We start from the raw sequence: 14,823 nt of genomic DNA, 5'->3' as shown, positions 1-14,823 counted from the left end.
TATATTTTGTCAGTAATTAAAACATTTCAGAAACAAATCTGCAGGTGTTATGTTGCTTGGAGGCTCAAAGAAAATTCAATTCTTAAAAAAAGACTTCATGAATTTTAAAGTGAATCAGTTAAGTTCATATATTCTTGATATTATGTTCAATTATTGTATCCTATCTGGTTTTCTAGGTGTCAAAGAACTTATTTACCTCGAGTTTACATTTGCACCGGTACCCATTTGCTTTATCTTCCTTCACAAGTTCCAACCCCATCACTCTCACCTTTCTCTTCCTCATTTTGCCACTAAACCCCCTCCCACCCCAACTTGTTAAGTGATTTCCCCATTCCTCTCCCCCCAGTTGTCTTTAGAACATGGAGCACCACAGTACAGTACAGTCCCTTTGGCCCATGATGTTGTGCTGACCTTTTAACCTAGTCCAAGATCACTCTAGCCCATCCCTCCTATGTGGCCTGCCATTTTTCTATCATCTGTGTGCTGTTTAATTGCCCCTAATTTTTAAAATTTTATTTAACGATACAGTTCAGAACGGGCTCTTCCAGCCCACCAAGCACATTGCCCAGCAACCCACTGACTTAAGCCTAGCCTAATCACAGGACTTTTACACAGTACTGTATACATTGCCCATAAAGTCAGCCATTATGCTCATTTGATTTGGATCAATTAGACAAGATATGAGTTATTCACCAGAAACCTGAGCTTACACTGACGGCGGAGTGTCCTCCACGCTGCTCGGTGGCTCTGCTTTCACGGGCGGAGGGATCTTGTCCCGACAAGGAGGGTCTGGTGGTCTCATGGGAGGACGCTGCAGGACTGACGAGCTTTTCTCCTGGTGGGCTCGAGGTATGATAACATTACTATAGTCACCTGAAGAGGAGAGGGGGGGAGAAAAGGTTTACTCACTCACGTATGGCACTGCCACTGAGAAATGACCACCCCCACCATCAGACACGTGTGAATTTCACACAGAAACACTTCAACTGCTTGTTGACCCCTGGGGCAACATCACAAGTTGGGTAGATCACTGCACAAATCTTAATTCATTCAAGGTTCATGTTTTATTGTATCCAGACAGATTATGCCCACCCCTTCTTTGCAGTTCTGAATGCTACTATGCTGCAGTAACAATACTCACCTGAACTACCTCTGCAACTTATCGCTACCGACTGATCCGCAATAGAGGATCTCCTGTTGACCAGGTAACTGATCCTGCTCCCTTCACCAGGTGGTGACGAGGCAGGGATCTTCCATGCAGCAACTAGTCTCCACAGTTCTCCTTGCTCTCCCTCTGATTTTCTTCATTCTTATTTCCTTTCCTCATCAGTTGTGCATCGTTAGCATTTAAATTCCGTTGGTTCTGGCCAACCTGACCCAAGGCGACAGATAGGATTACCTTGCAGCTCTTCTTCCAAAGTAAAGACCTACCTCTGGTGTCATTCCCTTGTCTCTCCCCAAGTCAGGCTCATTCAAAGCACTTCCAGGCACCTGGAGCCAGACACTGGGCTCGGGTGACTTCAGTTCACACAGATTGCCCTTCCATAAGTCTGCAGTTCCCACCATCTCAAAGAATAGCTCACACACAACTCCTTATTTAGAAATTATGTCTGGTTTAGCAGATTATTGACAGGGGCCCCACTGTGTCCACTTTCAATTTTCTGATCAAGCCATCCCTGAGCAAAAAAGCAGAGCAGGAAAAAAATCTGTAAGATGGCGGCTGAAAGCAGTCTCACAAAAGGCAGCCTTTGCTGTTGCTGCCACGCGGCAGCAACAAAGACATATGCTTTATCCGCTTCCACTGATCTTGACTCATTCTAGTCAGCTGTTTTGAAAATTATAATTCCTTTATGACCAACTTATTACAATAATTTTCTCACACCTAGCATCCCTTCCCCGCATTGCCCTCTCTACGAAAGTACCCTCTCAATTCTTAAATCTTTCAAACTTAACATTCGTCAGCTCAGTTTTAGGTTCAGCTATTCATAAAAAGTCTGAGTGTAAAATATTATGAATATCCAGATGCATAAATACGCTTTCTCAAGCAGAAAGGGTTGTTGCTCCCACTCCACTTTCCTCAGCTCCAGATTAATCATTAACAGGATGTAGCCATAACACCAGTCGCCAAATTACCACCTCCAAACTGAGCCGCGGACAGAGATTGACAAATTACGGTACATGACCACAATGGTTCCCACCACACTTCCACAGGTCTGCATTCTACTGCAGAGCATTGGCTAAGGAGCTTCTTCATTAACCCAGGGGCTCCCCTATCTCTGTCAATCTAAATTAAATTAACATAAAGAAGAGACCAAACCTAGGTCCTTCTTAATCCTCACAATTCATGAAGGAGAGGTAACATACATTCAGTGGCCTCTTTATTAGATACAGGACTAGAACCCAGGGTAGTCTTCTCCCGCTGTAGTCCATCTACTTCAAAGATCAATGTGTTGTGTGTTTAGAGATGTTCCTCTGTGCACCAACATTGTAACTTATTTGAGTTACTATCACCTTCCTGTCAGCTCGATTCAGTCTGACCATTCTTTTCTGACCCCTCTCATTAACAAGGCGTTCGCCCACAGAACTGCCACTCACAGGATTTTATTTTTGTTTCTGACACTACTCTCTGTAAACTCTAGAGACCGTTGTGTGTGAAAGTCACAGGCAATCAGAAGTTTCTGAGATACTCAAACCACCCCATCTGGCACCAACAGTCGCTCCATGGTCAAAGTCACCTAGATCATATTTCTTCCCCGTTCTGATGTTTGGTCTGAAGGAGTGAACCTCTTGACCATGTCTGCATGCTTTTACGCACTGAGTTGCTGCCACCTTCGGCTGATTAGATATTTGCATTAATGAGAAGGTGTACAGGTGTACCTAATAAAGTGGCCACTGAGTACTCATCCACTGATGCCCCTCTATATTCCCTCTCACTGTTTTATATTAATCGGAGGCAAAATGCTTCCTCAGTCACAAAGGCATCAACCATGTTGGTAAGAAGCAAATCATTTGCAAACTGATCAGAATTTCAAAGCTAAGGACTACACCCTGGAATATTCAGAATTCCATTCACATGCGGAGAAAATTTGTGTACTTCATTGAGATGTGAAGATCTAACCCTCTATGTTAGATGCGGATGCCTAGATTCGCTGGATTAGTATGCAATTGTCAGAGAGCTGGTGAAAGTGTGCCCACCAGGTAATAAATGAAATGGGACTGGAGCAGAAGCCCATGATCCTTGCATCTGAGAGATGGCAGACACTGCAGCCTGGTGCAAAAGGACCCTCAAATGGAAAATTAAACCAGCTCTCCATTAATGTTTCATTACTGAAATGAAAGTATTTACTTCCTGCCTTGCTGTGTTGAGGGGTGACCAGAAAACATCTCGGGTCATGATTGGAGAGCACGAGGTTCTGCACTTAATTTATTTCGCATGTCTAGCCCTTGGAGATGAAATAGAAACCGGAGGTTTTAAACCACCAGCAAACTTTATTAAATTTGTTTGAATCCAATATCTGTCTATAGGTGCTGTAAGCACCAGGAAGGATTTATTAGGGTCACTGTTCAGGTAGTATTAAGCAAGATGCTTGCAAACCTTAATGGGGTCGGTTTTTGAGGAATATTGAAAAATCAGAAGCAATAAATCAGTAATGAAGACACTGAACTGCACAGTTTCCGCATACTGCTCTCCCTTGCCTCAGCCAAGTTCTATCCCCGAGAAAAGTTTTTAGCTACAAATAAGAGAAATTCTGCAGATGCTGGAAATCCAAGCACTACACACAAAATGCTGGGGAACTCAGCAGGCCAGGCAGCATCAGTGAGAAAGAAGCTGCCTGGCCTGCTGAGTTCCTCCAGCATTTTGTGTGTATTGCAGAAGTTTTTAGCTGCCTTTTTATCAGGCAGTACAGTGGCGTAAGAACCATGCGATCCTTTATAGCATAAGGTCGGAGTTTGATACCCACAGGGGTTTGTAAAGAGTTTTTACACTCTCCCTGTGACCTCGTGGGTTCTCCAGTTTCCTTGCACATTCCAAAGTCACACATTTAGGGTTAGTGAGCTGTGCGCTTGCTACGTTGGTGCCAGAAGCGTGGAGACACTTGTGCGCTGCCCAGCACAATCTTCACTGATTTGCTTTAATACAACGTATTTCACTATATGTTTCAATGTACATTTAACAAATAAAGCTAACCTTTTAAAATATATATACTGTCCGATATAAGACATAAACCAGCCTCTGATGCGAGTGTGACCACGCTGTCTTACCCAATTTTAGCCTAACTGACCCTTCCCACTCCCCTCAACTCGACCCATGTACAGTGCCTACAAAAAACAGTCACCCCCTTGGAAGTTTTCATGTTTTATTGTTTACAACATTGAATCACAGTGGATTTAATTTGGTTTTATTTGATACTGACAAATGGAAAAAGACTCTTGTGTCAAAGTGAAAACAGATCTAAAGTGATCAAAGTGATATTGAGATCAAAGTGATCTAAATTAACTCCAAATATAAAACGCATAACCAATTGCATAAATGTTGACCCCTCTTTAATCTGACACACCAAATCATCACTAGTGCAATCAATTGGTTTTAAAAGTCACATAATTAGTGAAATGGAGACCTGTCCACAGACAAGGTGTTTTGATTGCAGTAAAAATACACCTGTGTCTGGAAGGTCCAGCTGCTGGTGAGTCAGTATCCCCACATAAAATAACCATGAAGAGAAAATAACACTCCAAGCAAAACCATGTAAAAGTTATTGAAAACCACAAGTCAGGAGATGGATACAAAAACATTTAAAAGTCGCTGAAAATCCCTTGGAGTATAGTTAAGTCGATCATCAAGAAATGGGAAGAATATGGCACAGCTGTAAATCTGGGTAGAGCAGGCCAGATTTGGCGAGTGACTGTGCAAGAAGGGGACTAGTGAGGGAAGCCACCAAGAGACCTATGACAACACTGGAGGAGTTACAAGCTTCAGTGGCTGAGATGGGAGAGACCGCACAGACAACAACTTTTGCCCGGGTGCTTCACCAGTCGCAGCTTTATGGGAGGGTGACAAAGAAAAAGCCACTGTTGAAATCGACTCCTATGAAATCTCAGCTAGAGTTTGCCAGAAGGCATGTGGGAGACATTGAAGTCAGCTGGAAGACGGTTCCATGCTCTGAAGAAACCAAATCTGAGCTTTTTGGCAATCAGATTAAATGCCATGTTTGGCATAAGCCAAACACCACACATCATCAAAAACTCAAAAACACATCATCCCTACCGTGAAGCGTGGTGGTGGCTGCATCATGCTGTGGGGATGCTTCACTGCAGCAGGCCCTGGAAGGCTTGTAAAGGTAGAGGGTAAAATGAATGCAGCAAAATACAGGGAAATCCTGGAGGAAAACCTGATGCAGTCTGCAAGAGAACTGCAACTTGGGAGCAGATTTGTTTTCCAGCAAGACAATGGCCCCAAACATAAAGCCAAAACTACACATGAATGGCTTAAAAACGGCAAAATTAATATCCTGGAGTTCCCAAGTCAGAGACATGACCTCAGTCCAATTGGGAATTCATGGCTGGACTTGAAAAGGACTGTTCACCCATGACCCCCATGCAATCTGACAGTGCTCGAGCATTTTTGCAACGAGGAATGGGGGAAACTTACAGTGTCCAGATGTGCAAAGCTGATAGAGACCTATCCACACAAAATCAAGGCTGTAATTGCTGCCGAAGGTACATCTACTAAATACTGACTTGAAGGGGGTGAATACTTAAGCAATCAATTATTTTGTATTTTATATTTGTAATTAATTTACATCACTTTGTAGAGATCTGTTTTCACTTTGGCACTAAACAGTCTTTTTCGGTTTGATCAGTGAGAAAAAAGCAAAATTAAATCCACTGTGATTCAATGTTGTAAAACAATAAAATATGAAACCTTCCAGGGGGGTGGGGGTGAATACTTTTATAGGCACAGTGTATATTTCTGGACCTTAGGGTCAACCAGACTAATTTCACCCAATTGCCCCTTTGCCTATATTAACTAATCCATTCTGCACATCGAACACCACGTAACCTCAGCTCAGCTTGCAAGATGTACTCATCAATGACTCAGCTGCCCTCTCCTGATGTCAGTCACTTATTCCAAAAAGTCTACTAGTCACCATGACAAATCCCCTCTCGCACATTCCTGGTGGCTTCCAAGGTACCAGCCTGATGAGTCAATTGTCACGCTTCATGTCAGTGGGCAGCACAGTGGCGTCGTGGCTATTGTAACACTGTTCCTGCCACTGTTAGTAAGGAGTTTGTACGTTCCCCCGACTGTGTGGGTTTCCTACCATATTCCAAAGACATACGGATCAGTTAGGGTTTGTGAGTTGTGGGCACGCTCTGTTGGCACTGGAAGTCTGCTGACACCTATGGGCTGCCCCCAGCACATATTCGCACGGTGCCAGTCGCTGACGCAAATGACATATTTCACTCTGTTTCAATTTATTTGTTACAAATAAAGCTAATTTTATAATCTCATAAATTAATAATCTTATCTAAAGCACACACAAACTTTAAATGCCCAGGTTATCTTAAGTGTTTAAAGTTTGTGTGTGCTTTAACAACAAACACTCCAAGAGGTCAGAGTAGCCTGACATGTGCTGTGTACATAAATCAGGAGTTGAGCAAACCTCTCACCTCATTGATTCAGTTGGCTTCACCTGGATTCCCAATTTTCCAGGTAAGGTGGGGAAGGGGTCACTGTGATGGCACTATAGCTGAGGTTTGTGACTCTAACTTGTCATTCACCTCTTTGTTCAAATAAAACGTCGAATGATTCCTGTTGTTGTTCTACTTACTGGAATGAGGGTGAAAGTAAGCCAGTGAAATAAGTCAGCTTATCAGTCACACTCCCAAGACGACCACAGCCTTGTTGTAAGATTTGGAGGCTTGCGTGCCTCAATGACCCAGAGAGTTGGCTGGAGTCAGGGCCTTATGCTTTGGCCCTAGGTAGGGTCACCCATACCAAACAGGTCAAAGGGCAGACACCAGACTAAGAGTGGTCCACGTTCAGGGGTTTAGCTCAGGGCTATCGATGCTGACTGGGCAAAAAAAATGTTGGCCAAGGACAGGCAGAGATGGAGGGCCTTCAATTCTGCCCTAAACATCTAACAGGCATCTAATTAATTAATCAGTCACCCTTGATTTTAAGGTTTAAATTCAGTTTAAAATGGTGAAATGAATCTGGTAGGAGTTGGAGGCATAGAATACTACAGCATAGAAAGTCCCTTCGGCCCATCTAGGCCATGCCGAACTATTATTCTGCCTAGTCCCATCGACCTGCACCTGGGCCATAGCCCTCTATACACTTCCCTTCTATGTTCTCACCCAGATATCTTTTAAATGTTCAAATCAAAACTGCAAACACATTCTGCTGGCAGCTCGCTCCACACACCTACCAGCCTCTGAATGAAGTTGTTCCCCTCATGTTCTGCTTAAATATTTCACCTTTCACCTTTAACCCATGACTTCTAGTTCTAGTCTCACCCAACCTCAGTGGAAAAGTCCTGCTTGCTTTCACCCTATTTATTCCCAACATTATTCTGTATAGTTTGGAATAAGAGAGTGGCTTCTTTCCATAGAAATTGCAAGGTTAATATCCCGTGCCCATCCGACATTAAAGTATATCAAATGCATTTACCATCCTCAGTGTAAAACATTTTGGAAGGAAGTGGCTTTGATTGAAAGGATGGTTTTCGAGAGACGTTGCCAGAGCCCTGGTCTGGCAAAACTGTTCCGTTTACAGTCTTTGTCACCAGCCTCAGATTTCCATCTTTCAATTTTGGTGCAGGTTTTCCCATGTCCGACTCCGGGCTCTGGTTGCCCGCAGCTTGCCGAGCAGGAGGCTCAATTTCTGCCACTCGTAGACTGCCCATGGTTGGCTTTGTTGTGCGCTGCAGTGGGATGGGGCTTGGTGGGGTGCCCCAACCACCCAGTACCATCTCATTGCCGCCGTTGGCATTTTGGTTTGTGTTCCCTGCACCATCTGTAAAACAACAGACAATCAATATTACACAAGCAAGAGGCTAAAATGTGCTAACAGTCCCAGCAAGTGGCACCTCCGAAACAGATAAATGATCTGACAATTGTTCATGTTTACGTGCCACCAGTTGTTAAGAATATTAAATATAATCATCCCCAAGACTTCAGTTGCAAAGGAGGTAACTGAAAGAAAAATTCTTATCTGGCCTGTGGTAAAAAAAAAGCACCAAACTATACAAACACTGAACTGTACAAGAGTGAAATAGGTTGGCTGGCTGAATGGTGTCACAACAACCACCTTGCACTCAACGTCAATAAGACCAAGGAACTGATTGTAAGCTTCAGGAAGAGAACACACAAATCCACATTGCTGGGTCAGCAGTGATAGGCTGATCGGTTTCAGGTTCTTGGGCATCAACATCTCAGAATCAACATCTCAACATCACCAAGGATCTCAGAGGATCTGTCCTCATCCCAACTTATTGATACAGTCAATATGAAGGCATGCTAGTGGCTATGGTTCATTAGGAGTTTGAGGAGATTGGTGTGTCATCAAAGACTCTAGGAAGTTTCTACAGATGTACCGTGGAGAGCATTCTATAGAGTTGCATCAACACCTGGTACAGAAGCTCCAAAGCACAGAATCTAAAGAGGCTGCGGAGTTGTAAACTCAGCCAGCTCCATTATGGGCACAACCCGCCCCATTATCGAGGGCATCTTCAAAAGGCAGCGGTGCCTCAAGAGGATAGTATCCATCATTAAAGACCTTCACTATCCAGGACTTGCGTTCTGCTCATTGCTACCATCAGACAGGAGGGACAAGAGCCTGCCTAAAGATCACACTCAACATTTTTCATTGTAGCATAGGGGAATGAGGGGTGACCTTACAGAGAATCAGAAATAGGTTTAATATCACCAGCATATGTTGTGAAATTTGCTGCAGCAGTATATTACATTATAATAAAAGCTGTAAATTACAGTAATATATTTATAAAGTTAAGTTAAATAAATAGTGCATAAAGTGATTAAAAAGTAATGAGGTCATGTTCATGAGTTAAATGTCCATTTAGAAATCTGATGGCAGAGGGGAAGAAGGTGTTCCTGAATCATTGACTGTGTGCCTTCTAGCTTCTGTAACTCCTCCTTGACGGTAGCAATGAGAAGAGAGCATGATGTGAGTGTCGGGGCTCCTTAATGATGGATGACCCCTTTTTGAGGCATCGCTCCTTGAAGATGTCCTGGATACTACGCAGACTAGTATCCATGATGGAGCTGACTGAGTTTACAACTTTCTGCAGCTTATTTTGATCCTGTGTAGCACCCCGCCCACCCATACCAGACGGTGATGCAACCACTTAGAATGCTCTCCACGGTACATCTGCAGAAAATTGCGAGTGTTTTGGGTGACATGCCGAATCTCCTTAAACTCCTAATGAAACGTAACCACTATCGTGCCTTCGTTGTAACTGAATCAATATGTTGGGCCCAGGGTAGATCCTCAGAGATGTTGATTCCAGGAACTTGAAATTGTTCACCCTTTCCACTTCTGATCCCTTGATGAGGACTGGTGTATTTTCCCTCATTTTACCCTTTCTGAGGGTGTATAAAGTTTTGAGCGGAATAGACGGTGGTGTGCACTGTCTGTTTTGCAGGTTTGGGGAAATCAAGATCTAGAAGGCATAAGTTTAAGATGAATGGGGGGAAAATTACAGGAGCTTTTGGGGCAACTTTGCCACCCGAAGGGTGGCCAGTGTGTGCCAAGAGCTCTCAGGGGAAGTGGCTGAGGCAGGTACGAGGTACTTGGACAGATACACGGAGAGGAAAGGCTCTGAGGAGAACAAGTCAAATATGGGCAAATGGGACTGCCTTAGGTGGGAATCTTTGTTAGCATGGATCAGATGGGCCAAAGGGCCTGTTTCCCTACTGTGTTACACCTCGAAGGAAAGCCTGGGGGGTTCAATGATCAGTCACTCAAGGCCAATATGACACAAAGGTGGGGACGCTTTCACGACATGACAGAATCTAGTCTTGTTTAGGAGGAGCCTACAGAGGCAGACTGCTAGGAGTCTTTTTGCAAAGCCTTGATTGAGGTGTACAAGAGGGCATAGATCAGGGGTTCCCAACCTGGGGTCCATGGACCCCTTGCTTAATGGTATTGGTCCTTGGCATAAAGAAGATTAGGAACCCATGGTATAGATAGAGAGGACAACAGATGCTTCCCCTCCCCACCCCCGGGTGAAAATAGCTAAAACGAGGGGACCTAATTTTAAGGTGATAGCAGCAAAGTAAGGACGGGGTGCGAATGAAAGAGGTAGCTGTTTTTGTTTTTTTACACACTCAGATCTGTGGGAGCATGAATCCTGCAGCAGGGATGGTGGTAAAGGCAAATACATTAGGAGATTAAAAGCATTTAAGAGACTTTTACACAGACACATGGATGAAGGTAAAATGGAGGCTGTGTGGGATGGAAGCATTAGGTTGATCTTGGAGAAGGTTAAAAGGTCGGCACAACATTGTACAGGGCTTGTACTGTGTTGTACTCGTCTAAGCTCTACAAAACCTCAGCATACAATTTGATCCCTTCGAGGGCAACAACAGAAAGACTGCTGGAACATTGGACTGGTCCAATATTTTCTTTAAACCATAAACACTTGGAGATATCAGGGCATTTCTCTGCCAACGTGAGTCAACTCTGTCCCATGAGGCATCCCATATTTCCAAATAGAGTGCGGACAATTTACTGGCCAACTACCAGTCCCACAATGCTGCTGATGTTCTGCCTTTCTGTTTAGCCTGAGCATGTGTCGATTCGTCTCCCTTCAAAACGTACTCTAAGGTGAAAACAAGGGATGCTCCCACAGTGATGGACAACAGCAAGGGTCTCTACAAACCTGCTGATCAGGACACTTGCAGATCAAACAATGAAAGCAAATTAAACAGAACAGATGTAGAGTAAACTTGCTCCTAATTTGGTTGATGCAGCAGCTTTGATTTGCTCAAGAATCACAGAATAACAACAGGCTATTGGGCTGATTTTATCTTTCATACCCAATTATTTCTGGCCTACTTGAAAGGAAATCACTTGTGAAAGCAGTGCAATTCGCCCCACTCTCCTTGCCACAAATAACTCAATTAATCCCTAACGGAAGGTTAATTAGGTTGGATCCTTAAAAGTCAGGAAATCAATCCATGGGATTCTCACAAAGTAAGATTAATATCAAAGGGCTTGTATTGTTTTAAGGCAAGTTTGGATAATGCCTTGGGTTATAGATGTTCTCCAATGGAAATAAAAGTTCAAATATGCCACAAAGGGAATTAAGGGTCTGGAATGACTTCCAGGTTAGCTGGATTGATGCCACGCTAAGGATCATTCTAAAGGGTCATGCTTAGCCAAGGAATCTGAGTTCTGGAAGATGGATCACAATGACTCTGAGATTTTACACTTGCATTACAATTACAGGCCAGGGAAAAGTAGCAAGGTTACACTGAATGTCCACCGCTCACTCCCACCTCACCTCCCACGTCAGGAATCGAAGAGGCTCGCAGTAAAGAACGGCCCTGTGTTTCTGAAGGAACGCCACTATTCACACTCACCGCAAATGGGAAAAGTGAAGCATTACCGCAGGTCCGCTGAATACAAATCCTTTTACCCTAGTCCTATAATTAGGATTCCAATGCAAAGACTAGTTAAACTGCAGAACCATATAAATTTTTTTTTTTTAATGGAAAACAAGGATCTTGATCGTTTATCCAACTAACAGCTGCAAGTAATTGATCAAACCAGACACCGCTGGTCTCACGAAAGAGATTGGCACTGGCGCCTAGCGGCTGGAGCTTCAGACACATATACGATCAGCGCTATAAAAATTGCCGTCCGTTTGCTGCTGGCTGAATGAAGCAAAAACCCATGTGTACATATTAAAAGCAAAGGCACAACCCTGCTTAAACACAGCCAAGTACATGAATCAGGCGCCAGTATCTGATTAACCATCTTGGGTCAGATTCATCATTGGCAGAAGGCCGAAGGCAGAGGAGGTAAATCATATATCCGTTCAAAGATGGAATCTCATCACCACAAGTGTCTGGCCCCTTGAACCCTACCCAAAACTACCCAACACGTCAGTGGCACCAGCCAACCCACCATCACGGACATATATACAAAACGCTGCCAGATAAAGGCCAACAAGATCATGTGGGATTCCACTCACCCTGTTTGTCCCACTCTCAACAGGGAGGGGACTACGTAGCAACCACACCAAGACCACCAGACTCAAAAACAGTTACATTACCGAAACAGCAGGATTGATCAACACCTCCACCCACTAACCCACCCCTCTACAGCTCCCAACAACACAACTTTATCGTTTCCTGTCAGGGTCACCTTGTGTACCAACACTCCTGTGCCTAGCATCACTTTAGAGACATACAGTGCAATCTGTATGTATATAAGTTATCTTATGTATTTATATTTATTGTGTTTTTTAAAAAAAATATTCTGATCACAAGACAAACACGAAAAAGTCTGCAGATGCTGGAAATCCAAAGCAACGGACACACACAATGCTGGAGGAACTCAGCAGGTCAGGCAGCATCTATGGAAAAGTGTAAACTGTCAACGTTTTCAGATGAGACCCTTCTTCAGGACTGCGGAAGGGTCTTAGCCCAAAATGTCAACTGTTTACTCTTCTCCAGATTTACTTTTTGTAATTTATAGTTTTTTGCACATTGCACTATACTGCTGCCTCAAACAAATATTAAACTGGATTCTGAAACAGATTTTTATTTTATTTTATTTTTATTTTTTATTTTATTTAGAGATACAGTACAGTAACAGGCCCTCCCGGCCCAATCTGCCCTTTTCAACCAATTACACCCAAAGAACCAACTAACCTACTAACCCGTACATCTTCAGAATGTGGGAAGAAACCAGAGCACCTGGAGAAATCCCGGAGGTCACAGGGTGAACGTAAGTGTTAAGATAGCCACTATGTTACAATACCATTCCTAATGTTAGATTTGCTGGCACACTCTTTTAAATAATACATTTTCTGCTTAAAGTAGCTATAACACTATCCTGCAAGGTTCGCTCGATAAACATGTTTTCACCCTTTGGGGTTGCCTTGTTGTGACTTCAGACTGTGCCAAGGATTGAGATCCATGGTCAGAGACGGCAAATTTAGGAACACCACAGTTTGAGAATTAGTCTTACCAACTAAGCTAGGGTATCCAATTGCCTGCTCAAACATATTCCCTCTCAAAATACTCTAAAGCACTTGCTTTAGGGAAAAAGAAATCATTCTTCTGCCAGCAAGCCGCCAACGTTGATAATTCTACAAGAAACTCTGGTCAAATAGCCAAAGAATAAATCATTCCTTATTGAATTAAACAAAGGAACTGCGCATCATCCGCAGCTAAAAACAACCTTAAATTAGAACAAACTAATGATTAGTGGTGTGCCTCAAGGCTTGGTGCTGGGCCCACTGTTTGTCATCTGTACCAGCATGTTCTGGTCACCTCACTACATGAAGGATGTGGAAACTATAGAAAGGGTGCAGAGGAGACTAACAAGGATGCTGCCTGGATTGGGGAGCATGTTTTATGAGAATAGGTTGAGCGTTCTTGGCCTTCTCTCCTTGGAGCAAAGGGGGATGAGAGGTAACCTGAGAGAGATGTGTAAGATAATGAAAGGCACTGATCGCGAGGATAGTCAGAGACTTGCTTTTTCCCAGGGCTGAAACGGCTAACATGAGAGGACACAGTTTTAAGGTGCTTGGAAGTAAGTACAGAGAAGATGTCAGGGGTGCGTTTTTTTACGCAGAATGGTGAGTGCCTGGAATGGGCTGCTGGCGGCGGTGGAAACGATAAAGTCTTTTAAGAGACTCTTGGACAGGTACATGGAGCTTAGAAAAATAGAGGGCTATAGGTAAGCCTAGGTAAGTTCTAAAGTAAGTACACGTTCTACACAGCATTGTGGGCCAAAGGGTCTGTATTGTGCTGTAGGATTTCTATGTTTCTAATAAAGAGTTTGGGCTGAGATCCTTCACTGAGAATAAATGTCGGCTCTTTATTCCTCTGCACAGATGCTGCCTGACCTGCTGAGTTCCTCCAACATTACTCTGGATTTCCAGCACCTGCAGAATCTCATGTTTTTCAGTTAACCTTATCCATTTTGGAGGTAACCCAAGACTTTGTAACATGGGCTTAATCAATAATCAGAAGAGTATGCACTATAGAGAATGGGGGAGGGGCAAGAAATGAGCATCTTGTTTATTGATTCTGGCACAACAATTTACAAAATCAATTACAGACATATACTTGCTGGGTCAAAGTTTTTCTGTAAATTATTAGCTTTTTCTTTGCTTGATATTCATGCACCACATTTAAATAAGGATACAGCAGCAAAGGGGGAACTGCAGTGCAAATTTTACTGGAACAGTATCTGGATTTCAAGATTTTTTTGCCCTCCTTAACGTTACTGATTTAATTATTATATATATTTCTTATTTTAATCCAATGATAGGGTGGCATGACAGCATGATTTACAGCACCGGCGATCACTGATTGGGATTCAATTCCTGTAAGGAGCTTGTACATTTCCCCCATGCCTGTATGTTTCCTCCAGGTGCTCTGTTTTCCACCCACATTCCAAAATTCAAAGTAATTTTATTATCAAAGTACGTGTATGTCACCATATACAGCCCTGAAGTTCAAAGATATACAGTTAGATTAGTGAGTTATGGGCATGCTATGTTGGTGTCTGAAGTGTGACAACAGGCTGCTCCCAGATACAAGCCTGATTTGTTTCGA

The 14,823-nt window shown here is 43.3% G+C and overlaps 1 protein-coding gene across 1 annotated transcript in view; it reads right to left on the bottom strand.

Annotated features, from left to right (window-relative positions):
- ophn1 (oligophrenin 1) overlaps positions 1-14,823 on the bottom strand; it is a 229,854-nt gene that overhangs the window by 37,699 nt on the left and 177,332 nt on the right. Inside the window, exons 20-21 of the mRNA XM_073057890.1 lie at positions 7,676-8,020; positions 711-873 (exon numbers count right to left, since the gene is read on the bottom strand). Of these exons, the coding sequence (XP_072913991.1) occupies positions 711-873; positions 7,676-8,020 (508 nt within the window). The remainder of the gene's footprint in view (positions 1-710; positions 874-7,675; positions 8,021-14,823) is intronic.

The sequence above is a fragment of the Hemitrygon akajei genome, chromosome 10 (genome assembly GCF_048418815.1).
Source record: "Hemitrygon akajei chromosome 10, sHemAka1.3, whole genome shotgun sequence".
NCBI lineage: Eukaryota > Metazoa > Chordata > Chondrichthyes > Myliobatiformes > Dasyatidae > Hemitrygon > Hemitrygon akajei.
The sequence above is the reverse complement of the archived record's forward strand: the minus strand, read 5'-3'. Positions and strand labels throughout refer to the sequence as shown.